At 49.7% G+C, this 20,755-nt stretch overlaps 1 protein-coding gene across 3 annotated transcripts in view; it reads right to left on the bottom strand.

Moving 5' to 3' along the window:
• Ak5 (adenylate kinase 5) overlaps positions 1–20,755 on the bottom strand; it is a 163,242-nt gene that overhangs the window by 11,457 nt on the left and 131,030 nt on the right. For all 3 annotated transcript variants that reach the window (XM_050149520.1, XM_050149522.1, XM_050149521.1), the window contains exons 11-12: positions 4,844–5,007; positions 2,786–2,902 (exon numbers count right to left, since the gene is read on the bottom strand). In XM_050149520.1, the coding sequence (XP_050005477.1) occupies positions 2,786–2,902; positions 4,844–5,007 (281 nt within the window). The remainder of the gene's footprint in view (positions 1–2,785; positions 2,903–4,843; positions 5,008–20,755) is intronic.

The raw sequence follows: 20,755 nt of genomic DNA, 5'->3' as shown, positions 1-20,755 counted from the left end.
TACCAGAAGCCATGGTAACACGGATGGTACCATGGTAATGTAACAAGCCTTGCAGCGGATTGTCTAGAGCTTCCTGCCAACTCGTTTCCTTGGACACCAACCGCAAGGCTTGACCTCGCTTTCCTGGATCCTGCACTGTTGCCATGAACACAGTTGGCACAGTAATTATGTAGGGAGTGACCCGAATCTCTTATGTACATTGTTTTCTCAATTTTTCTTTGAGAAAAATAGTTGAGAATTTTTGTACCTCTGGAAGAGTAGCAAACCCTCTTAACCTTTGTGCCATTCATCTCTCCAGACCCCTGAACTTTTCTCTTTTAATATTTGAGGACATGGACCTCATATCAAGAGTCTTCCTGTGTGGGCAGTGTCTTCATTCTATTTAAAGTTGAGGTGGGCGCTCACACTTCATGTGTGGTTCGTGCACACCTACTTAGTGGACACTGGGATCCGCTGAAGTCATCCTCCTGGCACTGTGTAAGGGCCTGACTGTAAAGAAGTAGACATGTCACTTGAAGGTGGCTGGGTGGTGAGATGGGACACCTCCAGCTAGCGAGGATACATGAGCTGCTTCTGGCCACCTCTGAAGGCTGACTCAGTGGGGTTCACAGTGGGAAGGAATTCCCATACTGAGCCTTGAGCCCACACTGCCTGGGTTCTAGGCAGAGGAGGAGGAAATGATGGACAGGAATAGTGAAGGGTTGTGTCGACAAGTTAGGGAAGTCTCCGTGCCTTGTCTGCAACTCCTGTCCAGCAGCCAGAACCAGGCTGCAGGAATGATGAGCTGTAAGGAGGTCAACGTGGAAAGACATGGGAAGGCAACAAACCTCTTGGACTGGGCCATAACTGTTACCATCTATAAACTTGTTAGGCTATATCTATAGCAGTCTTGGGGTGCACGTGGCCTGTGGGCTGCTGGTTGGCTATGCCTGCATCTCCTCAGATCCCCACTGGTGCCTGGTGTGGCTTATAACTCCACGGGCATCCATTGTGGGATCTGCCATCAGCCCCGGCTCTAAGGAGTCCAAATGAAGAACTCAGGTTATAATTTCGTTGTTGCTTTACCTGGAGAGGGGGTGAGACATTTACAATATGTCTTATCTCGGAGACCTTGGGGGTCTCAAGAGTATCCTATGACCTCTGAGCGCACCTTGAACGTGCAGGCAGGGCACGGCCTGTGCCCACTCCTCCTGCCTCAGCAAAGGCAGCTGTGACATCGTCTGGTGTCACCCAGCGGCCAGCTGCAGTCACCTGACCATACGTTTACTTGTTTTTGCTGTTCTCATTTATTTCTGGATGCTACCACGAGGCCTGGCCACATGAACCTGCAACCCCCGTCTACCTTTGCCAAGTGGACCATGAAGCTTTCCTTTGACTTTTTTTTAAAAGATGTATTTAAATTTCATTTTATGTAGTATGTGTATGTGTGTGCGTCTTTGCTTCTATGATGAGCGCCTTCTGCATGCCTGGTGCCCATGGAGGCCAGAGGGGGGAGTTGGGTACCCTGTATCTGAATTACTGGCAGTTGTGAGGCCCCACGTGGGGGCTGGGAACCAAACTCAGGTCCCCTATAAAAGCAGCAAGTGTTCCCAACTAGTAAACCATCTCTCTGGTCATGTGGCTGTAAATTTAAGAAGGAGATAGGCGTGGAGGGATCCTGAGGGAGGTTAGACCAGGCAGACACAAGAGCAGGTGAATTTCCAGGGTTAGCCGCCTTTACCCACATGGCAGTGTTAGAAGGGGTGGTCCTGGGTGCCCCCAAATCTTGGTCCTATCATTAGCTATTACCAGCTGTGTGACCATTGGCAAGTTACCAAACCTCTCTGTGCTTAATCCATCCCCTTAGTGTGAGGCCTTTCTTTCTGCTCTCTACCTGAAAAGGTCTCTTCTCTTTAAAAATATCAACTGAAAGGCTTCCAGGGAAATCTGCAAGTGCAGCAGCAGCCAATGCCCATGCCTTCCTCGTGGGTTCTGGCGCCAGTGCCACACGTGTGCCCCTGTTCGCCTGGAGTTGCAGGCAAGGTGTCCGTATGTGCCACCGGCCTAGTGTTCCCATGAAGGCCCTGAGCCAGTTACCTCATTGGAAGGACAAGGCTGGGGATGGCATGGGGGAGGGGAGGGAGCGGCACACATCTGGATCCTGCCCTCACAGCATCTCCTTTCTCTGTTCCCCCAGGGGTGACTGCCTTTCCTTCTCAGGCTGCGTGGCTCAGGCAGAGCGCCACCTGCCCGCTACCGGCTCCTCTAGGCTGGGTCTATCAGATACCCTCCCCTTGTCACAGCCATTCAGTGATGAAGGGTGAGAAGGAAACAGCCTTGGGTCTTTTGTGGGACATCCCGCCACCCCTAAAACAGAAATAGTTTTCTGTGAGGTCACAGAAATGGGGACGATAAGCCTAGAATAGAAGAGACTGGGCCAACACGAAGACAGGAAAATCCAGACTGAACAGGATGAGTCTGAGGGTAGTTCTGCACCTACAACCAGTCTACAAGGGTAGTTCTGCACCTACAACCAGTCTACAAGGGTAGTTCTGCACCTAGAGCCCGTCTACGAGGGTAGTTCTGCACCTACAACTTGTCTACGAGGGTAGTTCTGCACCTACAACTTGTCTACGAGGGTAGTTCTGCACCTAGGACCCGGCCAAGCCTGACCACGACTGACTTCTTGCCGTTTTTATATTCCCTCTTTTAAAACAGTCTCTGTTACTTGCAATGGAAAGATCTGGTCAGTGTTACTGGGCCAATGAAGGCTTTGAACCTGGGGATACTGCCAACATCCACTCACCCTTCTTCCAAACTCTTCCCCCTGTTTCACTTCCCGCGGGTAGCCGTCAATCAGGAAGCCCTTGGTGTTTCCCAGGCTGGCCACCATGGCCTCCTTCAGCAGCTCCAGGATGATACCCTACAGCAGAGAGAGTGGTCAGTGTGGGGACCAGCCACAGCCCCCATCCTCAGACATTCTCCTCCAAACACGGTATTTTACACCCCGGGAGACATGCTAGCTCTGTCTCACCCGGCAGCAACTGAACGAACAGGGCGTCGTGGCAGATTAGGGGCAAACAAGAACATATTCACCCTGATGTCCTCCCAGGAAGCATCATACACATCTTGACATGTGCTACTTGAGAAGACTGTGAGATTGAAGAACCATTTCTCTAACAACACAATTCCCTCATTCTAAAGATGATTTAACCGATGATTGTGGAAACTAAGAATGTGGAGGGAGGCAGGGAGAGGAGCGTGGAGGGAAAGTCCTGTGGAGGAGTGGGGGCCTCATTCTCTAGTTTTTAGGACCCTGAGGGAATGCAGATGTCGCAGATATGCCTAGAACCCTTTCCTAAGTAATTGTGAATTAACTCTTCATCAGCTTCACCGCGGAATAAGGAAGAGAGACAACGGAGTAGATGACAGCTAAGACAGACACAGTGAAAGGAGGGCCGGGGCCAGAGCAGAGCTGGGACGAGTTTTCCCCAGGGTGGCCTCTTTGATGGCTTGTGGCACTTAGGCAGGTCTCTGCTGGAAGCAAATGAACCAGCTAGAGAATGCATGCGGACAGCACTGGGCTGAGGAGCCAGCAGAGGCAGAGCAGCCTGACAGGAGGGAGCTACGTGGGAGCCAGCACCGTGAGGGCGGTGAAGGGGTGGTGCTAGGTATGTAGAGCTTTGAGGATCTGTGGGCCAGAGCGTTTGCTATGAAAACATGAGGTCCTGAATTCAAACTCCCTAGTGCCCGTTCCAAAAGGCTAGGCACAGCAACACATACCAGCAGCCACCCATAGTACTGGGAGGCAGGGGCAGGTGGATTCCAAGATCTCCCTGACCACTCAGCCTGGCCAAAAGGTGAACAGGTTCAGTGAGAGACCCATCTCAAAAACTAGGGTGGGGGGCAATAGATGGGAGAAGACACCTAATCTCCTAACATCGTCCTCTGGCCTTGAAACACACACACACACACACACACACACACACACACACACACACACACACACACACGGTAAATAAAACATATGCTTTACATAGCTTTCTTTCTCCATCTTATATAAACCTTAATGGAAGAATTGCCTCCATCGTATTGGCCTGTGGGCGTGTCAATGGGACACTCTCTTGTGGATTGATGTGGGAGGGGCCAGCCGTAGGTAGAAATATGCTTCTCCTGGCAGGCGATCCTGGGCTATATAAGAAAGTAGGTTTGAGCAAGCTAGGGAGTAAGCCAGCCGGCAGCGTTCCCCTGTCGTTTCTGTTTCAGTTCCTGCCTTGAGGTTCCTGCCTTGGCTTCCTTAGTGATGGAGTGTGACCTGGGATACCGATGAACTGTTTCCACCCATAAACTGCTTTTGGTCCTGGTATTTATCCTAGGACAAGGGTCCCCCACTCAGAGCTTGGTCCTGTTCACAGTCAAGCTGTGTCCTCACACCAATGAGCCCAGTCAAGATACTCTCCCACGGGCATGCTCACAGAACCACCTGTCTTCTAGGTGATGCTAGGGCCTGTCATGTGGACAGTTAGCACAGCACAGCACACCACCACTCCAAGGAGATTTCATTTTCTTGAGTGTTCTGATTTTAGCTTTCCATACCACCTGCATTTTCAAGATTTTACTCTAAAGTGAGGCTGGATTTGGAAACACAGGATCCAGGTCGACATTTAAGCGGCTGGCCACGGAACAGCTTGGAAGGCGAGTGGTTGTCGGTACAGACCGGACCACCTCAGGACCGTCACCACGGACAATAATCAAAGCTGTTCCTTGGCCCTTAAGGTTTCTCTGTCTTGGTGGTCCAGTCTGCCACAGCAGCCAATGGCTTGACTGCCAGGGACAGCAGAGAGCAGGGTGGGTCTCTGCTTACCGAGGGCACCAGGTCTCCACGCTCCATGACGTCGCGGATCAGTCTGCTTCTTTCTGACTCTGAGGCCAGTTCCTGGCGCAGGAGCTCACCAGTAGAGAGCTGAGTGAATCCGTATTTTTCTGCCAGTTTCTCACACTGGGTGCCTTTGCCGGAGCCGGGGCCACCTTGGGAAGGAGACATGTCAGACATACATATCAAGTCCACTGCCTCCTTTTTGGGGGACATAATTATTTTTTCTAGTGGATATTCATTGTATAAAATAATGGTTTCCTTATGACATTTTATGTATGTTTACCATATGCTCTGCTCACTCACCCACAGCCCCCTCTCACAGCCCTGCAACACCAGACCCATCCTCTTCCCAAATGACCAACTTTCGATTTGCATGTTATGTATGCATGTGCGATCTAGATTCTGTGGAGGGGACACAATGAGTGCATGAATCGGTGTCTTCATTTCTTTTGTGTGCGTATGTTTGTGTGTATGGAGGTGCATGTATGTGTCCATGCTTTCCAGAGGTCAGGGGACAACCCCGGGTTCATGTTCAGCATCTGCCATGCATTTTAGACAGGCTCTCTCATTGATCTAGAGATTCACTGGTCTAGAACTCGCCAAGTAAACTAGGTTGGCTGCACTGTAAGCCGCAGGGATTGCCCTGCTTCCCTCTCCCCAGTACTAGAATTCTGAGCACATGACACCTGGCTTTTCTCCCATTATGAATCGTTTGTGTGCTTACACGTGCAATGGTGCACACATGGAGGTCAAAGCACAGCTTTTGGAGTCAGCTCTCTCCTACCAGGTGGGTTCTGGGGGCTGAAGCTTCGTGGCAGGCACCTTCATCTGCTGAACTTTCTTGTCAGCCCTCCAGACTTAAGATTTATTTATTTTTATTTTATGTGTATAGGTATTTGCCTGCATGTGTATCTGTGTATTGTGTGCATGCCTGGTACCTATGGGTCCAGAAGACAGTGTAATATTCCCTGAATCTAGCGCTCTTAACCACTGAGCCATCTCTCTGGCCCCACCCCTGGCTTTTTCTATTCTGGAGACTGGACTCAGGTCCTTGTGCTATCCTGGCCCTCAGCCCATCACATTTTCTCTGCGGGTGGGCTTCTGAAGGGCTTCATGCCCTGTCTATATGGACATTGCAGCAGCCCATTTGACATGGTTTGCTCGCCTGTACACTTCAGAATGGATGCTCAAGAGTGACATGGCTGGCCACGAGTATCTCCAGCTTCCGTTTGGTGACTTTACTGTTGTCACCACGGGGGTAAGCTGTAGTACTTCCTTCACCAGATATGTACAGGAGCCTTATGACATCCAGCATTGTGTTGGGACCTAGGGATGCATGCACACAGTGTGGAACATGGGCCAGTCCTGAAACAGGTAGCTTTCTGTGGAGTGGGAGGTGCTGGAGCATGCATAGCAGCTGTGAGCAGGAGCAGGTGCTGAGTGGGAGGAACTCAGCCTGCTCCATGGCCCGGAGACAGGAGCATCCACACCTCTCCTGCAGCACGGGACCTCCAGGGCACAATATCCTACACTTGGTGAATTCTTAAGAAACCCCGGCTATTCATTTTCAAAACATACTGCTTGTGGCTTATGGTTTCAGATATTTGTAACCCTGTAGAAGAGCTGTCAGAGAAGCCTGAAGAGCGTGTGGAATGTGAGGATGGCCGGTGTCTCATCACTCTAGAGCACTCCAGCGTCCCTGCTACACACGGGACCAAAGTTCCCCCCTCCACGGTTACATCCTACATCCGCAGACCGCCCTTGACTTGCAGTGCAAGCACACCCATGGACCCAACAGTGTCCTTGAAATCCAACAATCAGGGCCCCACATTCCTCTTCTGGTCACCGTCAATGTGGACCAGCCCCTCGGGTTTCTCTGACACCTTTTAGGTTCTCCCTCAATGAATGTTTTCTATTTTTCAAGCTGTTAATAATTCTGAGTATCTGGCCTAGCGCTGGTGGCACACACCTTCAATCCCAACACTTGGGAGGCAGAGGCAGGTGGCTCTCTATGAGTTCGAGGCCAACCTGGTCTACAAGAGCTAGTTCCAGGACAGGTTCCAAAGCTACAGAGAAACCCGGTCTCAAAAAAACCCAATAAATAAATAAATTAAAATTCTGAGTATCTGCCCTATTGACTTGAATATTACATTTGACTCTTTCCCCACCCTTCCCCAAGTTTAGCTAGTTGCCAAGTTGGAATATTTTACATCTAAAAACAATAGCTAACCTTTAATCAATGCCCATGGCCCCAGTCACTACTCAACCCTTCTAGGCATCAATTTAGAATAGCAGAAGAGGCAGGCATTGTGATAATGTCCATTATACAGGTGGGAAAATAGTGGCAGAGAGAGGTTAACGCCCTTGTGTGTGTAGTAGGCTCTAACCTGGAGTTTGCAGCTGGGGCTCTGCTTGGCAGAGGTGTGCCCTTCTCCCCCCTGGGGCCACATTTTGTCTCCTGATGCTCTCAGCCTAGGAAGAGTACGGCCTTCCTTCAGTCCCTGCTCACAGGATGGGTGAGGCTCTAGAGTGTACGGAGCCTGCTGCCCTGAGAGTCTACCTGAATAGCATCCTCCAGCTCCTGATTGACCAGTGCTGTCCCGTGCCCCGCGTAGCGAAGCGCAAACCTGGGGTGGTGACACTTGGGTCCTTCAGCCTCTTGCCCTATTTTCTTTTTTTTTTTTAATTATTTATTTATTATGTATACAATATTCTGTCTGTGTGTATATGTCTGCAGGCCAGAAGAGGGCACCAAACCCCTTTACAGATGGTTATGAGCCACCATGTGGTTGCTGGGAATGAACACAGAATCTTTGGAAAAACAGGCAATGCTCTTAATCACTGAGCCATCTCTCCAGTCCCCCTTGCCCCATTTTCCCTCTTCCACCTGTTCTTTCTCTCCCCTTAAAAAATTGATAAAAGGGTGCTGGAGAGATGGCTCAGTGGTTAAGAGCATTGCCTGCTCTTCCAAAGATCATGAGTTCAATTCCCAGCAACCACATGGTGGCTCACAGCCATCTGTAATGAGGTTTGGTGCCCTCTTTTGGCCTGCAGACACACACAGACAGAATACTGTATACATAATAAATAATTTTAAAAAAATTGATAAAAAATTTAAAAGTCAGATGCGTCAGAGAAAGCCAGCAGGGCTGTTCCACATTGACGGTGACCAGAAGAAGAATGTAGGGCTCTGAATGAGTTTGCTAGCTTTCAAGGACACTGTTGGGTCCATCAGGATATTCCACTGCAAGTCAAAGGCAGTCTGCGGATGGAACCGTGTGTGTGTGTGTGTGTGTGTGGACACTCTGGTTCCGTGTGTAGCAGGGACGCTGGAGTGCTCTAGAGTGATGAGACACCCTCCATCCTCACACTCCACACGCTCCTCAGGCTTCTCTGACAGCTCTTCTGTGTCTTTATGAATCTTTTTAAACTGGTTCCTTCTAAAGAACCATGGAGCATTCACTCTTCCTGATACAGCTTCAGACACCAGGGCCTTCCTCTTCTTTCTATTCCCTAGCTTTTAGAGAAAACTTAAACTCTATTTACTTTATTTATTTGGTGTGTGTGTGTGTGTGTGTGTGTGCGCGCGCGTGAATAACTGGTGCTCATTCATGTCTCCTAGTTGCAGCTTCCTGAGAAGGGAATATTTGAAATAAAAATGCAAAACACCATTGAGAGTCTAGACTGAATCCCGGCTCTCTGGGCAGTGGAACTCGCTACTAAGGGATGCCAGCGCCTGACCCACTTTAGCGGAGGGCCTATCAAGCTCCCTTCCTTGCTGTGGCAGACACGTCAGGAAGGATTCATGCACTCTGTCATCTGCTCATCCAGACAGCTGCTGGAAGCCAAGGGTGGGAGGTTCAGACACCTCCACAGGACCGCACAGAGGAGCCAAACATACTAGGAAACCAGCAATTACAGAAGGTAGCAGAAACGAGACAGACCCCCCCTCCCCCAGGAGCAGCTGTCCCCTAATGCCAGAGCTGCCCCAAGCAGGGACTCTTGCTTCCAGCTGTAATAGGAAGGGAGAGCGTGGGGACAAGAGATGACACTCAGAGGAAGAAGTGTTTCCAGGTAAATGACTAAGGGGAGTTCTCAGCTGAGCTGGGGGGAGTGGGGTTGTGTTTACCTGGAAGCGCTTTTCCCGGGATGGCTGGTGGCTGGCCATGTGGGGAAGATATTTTCTGACTTGGCTTCCAAGGCAAAGACACTGTTCCAGTTATTTTCTACTTTCAGCCTTCTACTAATATGACTACTACAGGTTTGCCCCTCTGAAGTGTTATTTAATAAATCTTGACACAAAGGCAATTAAAAGGCTCCATCTCGAATTAACAGCAGCTGTGTGCAGGGGCGCTCGCTGCCCCAGTTAGAAGCCTTCCGTGGGAGCAACAGCTGCAGATTCTTAGCATTTTTGGGCCAAATGGTGCAGGCAGTGTGGAATTTTAAGTAACCTGTACAATGGCATGATTCTTCCCCCTTGGCTCCAAACTGGGGAATAATCTGATTTTCTCACTGTAAAAGCAGCACAAAATCTGCTAGCGGCGGCATGGCTTTTCATCCTGTCTCTAATACCAAAGTCCTAACGTAACACTTTTAAATAAAGGGGGGCTTGGGGTCCCTCTAGGATAATTTGATACATGGGACATAATTCTTTTGAAGAACCCCGTCTCAGAGCTAAGGGCCTGTGCTCTCCGATGGCCGGCGACTGATAAAGACAAGGGGCTGCCCCAATTGCCGCTCCCTCACTGACGTGTAGCCCATGGTTACTGTGGGTTCTTGCCTCCAGTAGACCCTTACTCAGCCCCATGTGGTATGATTTAGAGTCTAGACGAGATCCCATTTTGAAGGTAAAAAGAACGGAAAATCCTTACTTTCAATCTCAAGTGGGCTTTTAAAGGATTGGGCTGTTGAATTCTCCATGTGAACCTCAAGTTGCACTGGTGGAACACAGCTCAGGGGCCCTGAGCCTGGTTTTCCACTCTGTCTCTGTCGCTCTCCAGAAGCCGCGGAGTGAGCGCTGTTCCCCGGATCTGGTGCTCTTCGGGCTAGCCCTGTTCCAGTTTTCATGACCTTGCCTTAAATGCAGCTCCTGGACCCTCAGCGTCCAAGGACTGGATCCCAAGCGACTCTTGCCGTTGCCCGGCTTTAGGTAGGGTGGGAGGAGTCGGCAAAGCTGGCAGGGATAGCATTTGCTGATGGGGCCTGGAAATCACAGGCAGATGAAGACAATCGGCTGACAAGCAGCTGCATCCCTGAGGTGAGGAGCACGTGTCCTCAGTGTAGGTGACTTAGGGCTGTTTCCACAGTCATGGTGCTGAGCTGGGCACACACTGCTGTTCCTGTTCTCACCACCTGATGCTTTATCTGCCATCTCGTGGGTCAGTGGGGTTATTTAAAAAGCCAGATCACATATTTGCGTGAGCTCACAGTCAATATTAGAAACACATTTCCACAAAACATGGTAACTTATTTCTCCACCAAGTGGAAATGACAGAAGTCATCTAGTCCAGGGATACTGCGAAGTTCATCTTTTATGAAGAGTATCAGCTTCATAGTTTTATACATTTATAGTTACATGTGTAGCTGACATGGGGTGGACATTTTAGATTTTGAGCATGAGGACCTCATGTAGTCCAGGCTGGCCTTGACCGTGATGTAGCCAAGGATGATTCTGAATTTCTGGTGCTCCAGCCTCCACCTTTCAAGTGGTGTGATTACACGTATCAACACCAATATGCAGATTATTTGGTGCCAAGGACTGAACACAGCTCCACGGGCTCCGAGGAAGCCCTGTACCAGGTGAACACAGCCCCAAGCACAGCGTGCTAGGCTGACGCTGTGTTGTGTACTGTTAGCTCTTGGCTAAATAGAAGGCACCTGGGAACCAATGTCCACGGTTGTCTTCTGACGACACACGTGTGCACGTGCGCACGCGCTCGCACACACTGATCTCAGCGCTAACACTGCGCACTTTTACAATGTCTAGACACAACTCACAAATTGTGGTACTGTTTTCCACATCTTTAGAGACGAACGGTCTTTGTGATTGCAGTTTTGAGAGTATTAAGTATGCTGTGCAAATCAGTCTGTACTATTTCCAAGTAAACTCTGTTGCTGTTTTTCTTCAAAAACCCACCCACTCCTGCCCTTGAAATCCTCCTCTCTACATTAAAATGGTCTCAGCCCTGAGCTCATGTTTTTGTGACTGAATGATTCCTTTCAGAGAAAAGCTATAATGCCTCTTACTGTAAGCTGACCGCCCAGGAACGACGGAGCCAGCTGGGACCCACAAGCCACTTGAAGCCTCCTGTAGCTAACGGGAGTGCTTTGGCAGGCCGAGCTTCAGGGTGCTATTGCTGGGAGCCAATGTTCTGGGGCCCGGAGAAAGTAAGAAACCCACATCTCTATACTAGTCAACATTTCTGTTAGTGCTGGGAGCCTTTGACAGGTGTTTTGAAGGAGTTGTTGACGTACACCAGGTCACAAGTCCAGCTGTAGGTCATATAAGAACTTTAAGAGGGACCAGAACCCTGAGAACAACAGACATACTTCCTTATTATTCTGGCCTGGCATCTAGGAGGTACTTGGCAACTGTTGCATCAAGAATAGTGACTCTAGGCCAGGCAGCCCTGTGTATGGTGCTGGGGTCAATGGGCCTAGTTCCAGGCCTTGGTTTAGACTGGCTGAGTAGTTGGAAGAGAACTGACTTACCCCCTCCCTGAGGCCACAGGGCTCCTACATCCTGGCTCTAATTAACAGTCATCGATACCATTGCACAAGGAAAGTAAATGAGAAGCCCCTGACCCCCGTGACACGCTAACAACCGTGCTGCCTCCATGGCCTGCCTTCCTTGACTGTGGACTGGGACTGGATTCCATGAAGGGATCCCTATTTGGGGTTGTGTTACCCCACAATATCCCAGACTATGGAAGGCTTTTTAATCCTGACCTGCTACAGTTAGGTCTGGAATATTCTCTAAAGGCCCATGTATGTGGGAAAGGCCTTGGTGCTCAGCTTGGCACAGTGGGAGGTCTTGAGGGCTGAGCCCTGAAGGGGACTGGGCTGCTGGTTCATTTGTTTTCTCTCTCGTGACCTGGCCAGGAGGTGAGAGGTTCGGCTGTCATGCGATCTCACCTCAGCACGCTAGGCGGGCACGCCGCTACTGTGGCCTTAACCCATTCCTCCAGCTCTTCTCTTTGCTACAGAACCATCAGTCTTCTCAGTAGGGGCCCCGTCAACATGGTTCCCCAGGGAACAACCAAGAAACTTAGTGTTAGGGAAAAAAAATTCCCCACCAGGATGGAAACCTCTAAATGCCTGCAGCTGGTGCCTCCTGGACACCCAAACTTTTAGAAGACTCCCCAGGAAAAGGGGGCAGGCATTGACAAGTGACTCTGGAATGTCTAAGAGTTAAAGAAACATGGAGGGGCAGACAGAAGCACAGACCCGTGGGAAGCAGTCGCTCGCTAAACGTGACCAGTAGAACGGAGCTGACGGGCGCCCGAGCTTATTGTAAAGATGCTTCCAGCTCTTTTGGAAGCCTGAAATTTCTCATTATTAAAAAAGATAATCATCAGAGTACATCCCCCGGGTGATTCTGGGATGGGCCGGACTGGGAGCTTCTAGACCAGATGAGCAAGAAGCGGTCTGCCGTGATCTCCCAGGGGCGCCTGGGGCTGTGATGCTCTTCCTCTTCATATTTACCGTGTAATAACGCTGGGATAATGGCTCCGTGGTGAAAGAGCAACTGTTATGACGATTAATAAAGTCCTCAGCGCCTTATTAAACGCTCGGCCATTCCTCTCACAGCCGATGGGAGGAACTGCTGGTGTTCTCTGTCGGGCTGGGGGGAAGGCGGCAACACTGGGGTTCAGAGGCGTGCCCGAGAGTCCCTGCCTGCCGCCCAGAAGAAAGTCTCCATTTCATCATGCTTTTTGGCTTTCCATACCAGCTAATAAATGTCTGCTTTGTTTGTAATAGGTCGTGTGATGTTTGTAACAGCATTTGAAGCAGGTGCTCTTTAAAACTCTAACAGAGAACACTATGCTGAGAGCCACAGGTGTTCTGCCTGCTACCGCTAGGTGCTGTGGGACCCCCCACCTTGGTAGAACCCTCTGGAGTTCACACACACACCACAGTCCTGTATCAGCCAGGGTGGTGCCAGGTTTTCACCACAGACCCACAGATTTGCCGTAAGAAACATGAGCCGCCATTTAACAGCCACCTTTAATGAACAGCTTCACTGTTTTACGGCTTAAATTGGGTCACGTGATCTGGCTGGACCATTTGCTAGTAAACTCCATTGACCTTCACTCTGACAAGTCAGCGATCCTTCAGTTCTGCCAAAACTGAGACACGTGACACATCTCATTAAAGCAGAACCTGGAAGGGGGACATTTACGTGCAAAGTCAAAGAGGGTTCAAGAGGCAGGCAGATCTCTGTGAGGCCTGTGCCAGCGTGGGCTATACAATGAGTTTCAGGCAAGCCAGGGCTGCGCACGTGCGCACGTGCACACACGCGCACCTCTCAGGAAACTGAGGCGCTCGTTGAAATTAGCTTGGTAAATTCACGCGGTACAGCACAAGGGGTATTCACCGTTCCATTGACTACACTCAGCTGTTAGCGCAGGCTCAGGTGAGACTAGACCAGCATTTTAGTCAGTGTTAACGGGCTTCCAGAAGGATCTCAGCCAGGGGGAGGGGGCAACAAGTGTGAGGTCAGCCCTTGTTGTGCCCGGCAAACACAAAGACTGTGTTCTTCTCTTTCCTGAGTTATTCTTGCTATTCCCGATGACAATAAGTCCGCAGTACTGCTTTCTTGGAGGAAATCATTAAAAACTTGAAGAAGAGCGGAACAATGGAGGAGAGAGAGAGAAAGAAGCTTGTTTGCATCATTCCAAGTATTCCAAGGACTGGGTCGTGTTCTTTTGAATCGCAGTCTTTTGCGGAGTTTCTCATTAACTTTGAGTCAATGAAGAAAGAGCACATGCCGCTCCCACTAGGCATCCAATCACAGTGTAAAGTCTATGCCACTGGGTTCTCTCTGGGGACACAGCGCCCACATGTCTTCCCTAGAGAAATGTCTCAGCTGGTGATGCATTCAAGGGCTGTCTTGGCAAGTACTGCAATGTCCGCCTGCCTTTTCTCCCCTGAATGGCCAGGTGTTTGAAAATACAGGTGCTGGGGGGCCAAGGCAGAGTGATGGAGGCATTCAATATCTGCGCACTTTCACGGAGGGAAGAGTGTGTGTGTGTGTGTCTTCAGCTAGACCCAGCCAAGGCTGGGAGTCAGATGGAAACTCACTTCTCTATGGCAACCCGGCTTCCTTGGCCAGGGGATGCACAGCTGGGTACAGGGTATGATGGCACAAATCTCCTACCCAAACATTCAGGAAGCGGTGGCAGGAGGATTAGGTCGAGTCTGAGACCAGCCTGGGCTATGAGGCCTTATCTCACAAACCAAAGCAACAGCAAGAAGAGAATCAATTGTGGGAAGTGGATTGCTTGACTCTGAAGCCAAAAGGTCCCACTGTGGCCATCTCAAATCAGACCCAGGGAAACTGATGGCGTTGAGCTAAAGCCCTAACATCTAAGAAACAGGAGTCCTCTCAGAGTGCTGGCAATTTGATCGTCTAGATGGATGGTATAAGTCCTAGAGTCTGAAGGCTGAAGAGCCTGGAGCTGTGATGTCCAAGGACAGCGTAGATGCATTCCAACTCCCCAAGTGACAGAGAATCCCTCCCCCACTTCTTCTGTGTCCACTCCTCCTTACTACCCCCCACTCCGGCACTACAGACCCAGTGGTACTCACCCCTATTGCTGAGGTCCGGTTTCCCTTATTTGGTCCAGGGATTCAGATGGACCACTTGGAAAAAACCTCAAACCACACCCAGAATCGACGCTCTGCCCACTGTCTGGGTGACACATAACCCAGTCAAGTGGGCACAAAATTGCCCATTGCTTGGCTCTTGCGCTGTCTGCTTCATTCAGAGCGGAAGCCAGAGTCTAGCCTGGGGTTCCAGCCTAACCTGGGGCTCCAGTCTAGCTTTGGGTTCCACAGCTCAGTGTGGCCATTCTGATCATCTTGGTTTGGTTTGTTTGTTTCTGTCTTCAGATCGGGGCTTCCCTCCACCTTGAAGGGTTTCTTTGCTCTCCCTGTTGCTTGGCTCTTCCCACTCTGCTGATGCGAAGCCCGTCTTCTGACACTCTTGTTCTGTCTCCTGGGTGCCCCATGCCCCTGGGTCCAGGAAGACTTTCAGTGCGGTCCAGACCTCCAGGAGTCTCAGAAGCGGGCCTTTCTGGAGATGTGGCGCTAATCTCTTGACGCTTTCTCCGTGACTGTGTTTTCTTATTTTTTTTTCCTTTTTTAAAATTGGTTTTATTGAACTCTACATTTTTCTCTGCTCCCCTCCCTGTCTCTTCCCTTCCCTTCAGCCCTCCATAGCCGTGTTTTGGAGTCAGCCGATGCCGCCAAACATCAGGGGACCCTCCCCTCCAAGATGCCTAAACCCAAAGGCTCTCTTTTGGTCTCAGGCACCATCTCCACCCTCACTTCCCTGTAGCTGCTGGTTCCCTGAGTCTGCTCCACAGACACTAGGGGTCCTTACTTGCATTGTAATTCAAGGCGTTGTTTGCTCTCCATGGACGGCAGAGGCAAGGAGTAGAACGACTGAGTCAAAGTATCAGAATCCAGCGGAACTAGCCATTCTAGGCTTCTTTCATTTTCCCTACATTCAGTCATTTAGAATGTATGCATGCATGCCACGACATGCCTGTGAGGGGCAGAGGACAACCTGCAAGAGTGAGTTCTCTTCTGCCACGTAGGCTCCAGGGATCAAAGCCCAGTCCTCAAGCTCTGTGGTAAGTAATCACCTTAGCAGTGACCCGTCTCACTGGTCCATGTTTTGACCACAGTGTTCTTGAATTAATTTCACTTAAGGACACTTCAGTGAAGAAAAAAAAAATTAAAAATAATTACCCTTAAGTATGCATTATTAATTCTTTTAAGATAGATTTTCACTATGCAGCCCTGGCTGGCCTGAAATTTGATGTCGAGCAGGCTGGCCACAAACTGAGAGTTCCCCTGCCTCCACCTCCTGAGTGCTGGGACTAAGGACTGGCATGCCTTGCCCTGTTTATTTTACTAAGTACGACATGCTCATAAAGCCGTTGAGCCCGCAGAGGAATAACTGCTTCCTGGAGGAAGGGCATGTGTGCTGAACTAGCTGCCTTTAACTGAACGCCATTCCTGATGCCTCCTTCCAAGGTGCTATCCAGGCCCAGACCCACGTGGCTTCTGAGATCAGGTAAGATGAGACTCCCCCACAGCAGTGTGGCTGTAGCTCTGTTACTTCCGGAGGAGGCAGCTATGACTTGTCAGGCTCCAGTATCTGGCAAACATGTTCTAGAAAGTGAAAAAAGCCTGCCACTGTGAAGGGAACAACTGATGGTGCTTCTTGACAACACGGGAGCGATTCAAGCCCCACCCCACCCAAACATAACTATTTTCTAATTCATCGCTTATCTTTCTGCCTTCCTGGGGAATGAGGGCTGGAAATGGTGTCCTGTCCCTTGTCTGGGCACAAGCATTCCATAAAGCGACTCTGGAAGGCTCTCTCTAGCGCCTGACACAGGCAGGCGCTAAACGGAAGCTGCTTTCTCTCACCATGAGGGGGAATTGAAAAGCTTCAAATTGTTTTCTATCAGATGTGAATAAATTCATGAGTTGATGAAACCGACATATTCGTGCCGAAACCCAAGCAGATACTCCTGAAAGCTAATACAGAGAGTTCTTTCATAGCAGGGAACAACGCAAAGGCAATGGGGTTACAAGGAAGTCAAAGCAATCGTAAAATATTGAATTTTGGGAAGAACTCAGTTCTCTAGGAAGAGAAATAAGACTATGCGCAGTGGCTAAAAAGGCATATAATAACACAGAATCTTATCCGAATATCTCTCAAAGGTGATGCTAGTTAGGCTCGGGCATTGCTATGACCCGTGAAAAGCAGCTTGAACGATGGAAGAGGGGCTGTGGCTCATGGTTCTGAGGGGTTGCTCCATCATGGCTGTGAGAGCATGGTAGGGCTAAACAGTTCTCAGTATGGCAGCCAAGAAGCAGCGAGAAAGGAAACAGGAAGTGGTTGGACATGACCTACATCCAGAGCAGGTCCCCATGAACTCCTTCCTCCAAGGTCCCACCTCCTACACTGTCACCTCCCCTGACAATGTCACCTTCTTATGACTTCAACAACGGATCAGTAATTCCACCGATTAGGTCAGAGATCTCACAGTCTAACAATCCTCTTTGGAGACCCCTCCCGGACGTAGCTAGAGGTACTTATTAACCCAATTAAGTTGGCCATCAAGATTGCCATCACAATACTTAAACACAGTTCCCCACAGCACCAGGGCCAATGTAAACAAGGCCATCTGTGTCCCGACACTCTGGAAGCTGCAGCACCGAGTGGTGGCCCCCGTCGTTACGCCATTAGCGTCGCCTCTCATGCGATTAGCCAGATGTGTTTTTCAAACACGGATAGCACGCCTATCAAGGCTTTGGGTGAGTCAGTGTGAACTCAGATCACGGGATGCTTTGGGCTCAGACAGAAGTGAAGAGTGGAGAAGGGAAAATGAAGCCAAAAGAGATTGGGCAATAGCAAGATCCTATTCAAGAGAAGGAGGGAAGGAGGAAGAGGAGGAACAGAAGAGGCTATTGAAGTGGTAGCCACGCCGTGTGGGACACAGAGACGCTCTTTGAAGCACATTCGCCAAATGCTTCCATACTTCAGCAGTGGCTGGGCCATCTTGTGTGAGCAAAGCTTCCTGAGTCATGTACGGGACAATCCAAAGCCTGTAGAGTGTCCACAGAGTCCTGTGGGCTGCTTGCTTGACCTGCGGGGACAGCGTCTGTGTCCTTAGAAAAGGTATTTCTCTACAAACAGACACCGGACTGCTCTCCTCAGGAACGGAACGGTGCTATTCACACAGAAGTCCGCAGTCAGCTAAGTTTATCCTTGGTGGGGAGGGAACACGGGGCCTGAATGTTCCTCCCACTGGGATAGAGGAGAGTATTCCTACCTGCTGCACAGCAGCTCAGGTCTCGAGGCCTAAGGGGCTGGATTCTCCCTAGGCCTAAACCTAAGCCTTGGGGAAGTCAGTTCCCTCAGTGAGAGGTTGTGTAATGGCAAGGAAGGGGCATCACAGAGGCTCCCAATTAACCTGAACTCTCTCCCTTACAGCCCCAGCCCCAGCAACATGCCTGCCAGTTCCAGTCCAGGAATCCTGATTGCTGTGTCGGTTGTTATGGAAACAGACCACACTACTTCCTGAAGAATTCATTATTCCAACAATCTATTTTTTTCACTCCCCCCTCCCCCAAACGAACGGTTCGTATGCCAGGGACAAGGAGCTCCAAGGAGCAAAGTTGGTGATTAGCAGAGACTTCTAGGAGCAGGAAGTTAAGCCCACCTTGGGTGATGGGAGACCAGCCATCTCCAGTGAAACGGACCAGGAGGCCAGCTCAGGAGACAAGAGGGTGCAGACAGAGCTGGAGTCAAAGAGAGACCTGGGGATGGAGCAGGAAGGACACCGGGCCCAGCTAGTCATCAGGGGCTGTCCATTCTTCAGGAGCCGACGGTACTTGAACACAGGAAGAGTGTTTGGAATATTAGCTCTGTTTCAAGCGTAGACATGAACACGGCCTCCTAGGTGTGGCCAATCTGCAGTTCTACGGCTGCTCTGACTGGTTGTAACCTGCACAATTCAGGAGTCTTCTTTTTCTTGAGACAGGGTTTCCTGTAGCTCAGGCTGTCCACACAGCCCTTTTGTAGTCAAAGGTGACCTCATGGTTTGGGAAGGCCCTTCTGTCTACGTGTTGCTTTTATTGGTTAATGAATAAGGAAACTGCCTTGGCCTGTTGATAGGGCAGAACTTAGGCAGGGAAAATTGGACTGAATGCTGGGAGAAGGAAGGCTGAGAGAGAGACATGCCATGGATCCGCCACCAGAGATAGAGGTGCTGAAACTTTGCTGATAGGCTACGACCTCGTGGCTATATACAGATTAATAGAGATGGGTTAAATTAATATGTAATAGCCAATAAGAAGCTAGGGCTAATGGGTCAAGCAGTGATTTAATTAATACTGTTTTTGTGTGATTATTTCGGGGCTAAGCTAGCCAGGTGGCCGGGAAGGACAGCAGCCCCTCCATCCTACAACCTCCACCTTTTGGTCCTCTCTATCTGCCTTCAGTGTTGGGGGCTGAACCAGGGCCTCGCATGTGCTAGGCAAGCATTCTACCCATTGAGCCAGACCTCCCGCCCACTAACCTTCTGTAGACAGAACCACGTTTGTACCATTGACATCTTGTGGCTCTTACTGAAATTTACCCAAACGGTTCTCACTGTGCCTTCATGTTCTCAGGGACTTCACGACTTCGAACAGACCCGTGGTAATATAGCCATTCTGCTCTTTGTCATGGGGGCATTTGGAACCTGGGCCTTATTTTAACAGATGCCTTAGAAAAAGAGAATCCAATTCCCTGTATCACAGTGGCTTTGTCCCTTCTGTCTAAACAGTGAATTGTTTTATTTTTCCAAGCAGAGCAGTGGCTGACCAATAAGTAGAAAAACAGGAGATGTTGGTCAGATCCAAGAAAGATTCTTGTGTTCAGAGAAAGAGGGTCTGAGGGCTCTTGTGTTCAGTCTCGCTGTCTATGGTTCCACACTGTGTTCTTCGAGTCTCCAAAGGGCACAGGGTCTTGCGACAGGTGAGCCAAGGTCTTCAGTTATGCCACACACAGAGGCAACACTGCATTTCCAAGGCATGAGCTATGAGTTAGAACAATGGGAAAACTGGAAATAATATTGCCAGAGGTGGTAATGACAACCAGAAGCCGGGCTGTATTACGGTTACAAGGTTTTGGGGATCACACTATTAAAACAACATGGTAATGAAGGGTTCCTACTCCAAGCATCTAGATATCTAGATATCAACCTTAAAGGCTCTCTCCTTTCCCCAATTTGGCTTCTAATATAAAATATGAGCAGAGACTAGAATATATTACAGTACAAGGAAGGTCTCATGCCTAGAACACAGCTTGTTAAAGTTTTAGTAAGCCATACGCAGGACCAATTTTCCACTGGAATCAAGATATCCAGTGAAGGCTAAGAAATACACTTTTACTTCCTAAGAAAAATACAAAACAAGAACGGAAGAACTGAGCTAAGGACCACCAGAGGCCAACAAAGGAGCCCCAGCAAGACTGAATTCCGTCGTTCTCATGAACTCTCATGGGCACATGCTGTCCTCAGCTAGAGTTTCCCTTCTGCCATCTCCCATGAGGCCCCTCACCAGCTCCCAGTTCTAGGTCAGCATGGCCTCCTCAGGGAAGCTGGCCTGGCCCCCTCACCCACTTGACCAGAGTACTCTCTTGTTCTTCTTTTTAACTCTTTAGTCACACTTCTCAGGGGATGTGATCCGTTAATTGCTCTCTTCCTTACGATGGGGTGTCTCGCTCCATCGCGGCCACAGCCCCCCTCAAATAGTTCGTGTGTGAGAGGCCAGGAGCTCAGATGACAGCTCAGGTAGCTTTGTGATGAGGGTGAGAGCCTGGCACAAGGAGATGTAGTCCCAGACCCTTGTCTCCAGACTGCCACCAGGCTAGCTCCCAGCTTCTCTGGGCTTCATTCTCCCCACCGACAGTGAGGGAGATTTACCCCATAGGTTCACAAAGTGGTGGGTGTCCTAAGGTCAGCACACAGTTGATCCGGTTGTATTTCCCTGGGAATAACACCATTGTTTTCCCATTCCTGAAGAAGTAGGGAAACTTTCACTATTTGGAAATATAGAAAGATACTTTTGTGGAAAATGGACAAGGAGTGAGTACTTGCTAGTATATGTATA

This window comes from Alexandromys fortis, unplaced genomic scaffold, assembly GCF_014885135.2.
Source record: "Alexandromys fortis isolate MF-2015 unplaced genomic scaffold, M_Fortis_MF-2015_v1.1 scaffold_68, whole genome shotgun sequence".
NCBI classification, from domain to species: Eukaryota; Metazoa; Chordata; class Mammalia; order Rodentia; family Cricetidae; genus Alexandromys; species Alexandromys fortis.
Note: the sequence above shows the minus strand (reverse complement) of the source record. Positions and strands in the feature narration are given on the sequence as shown.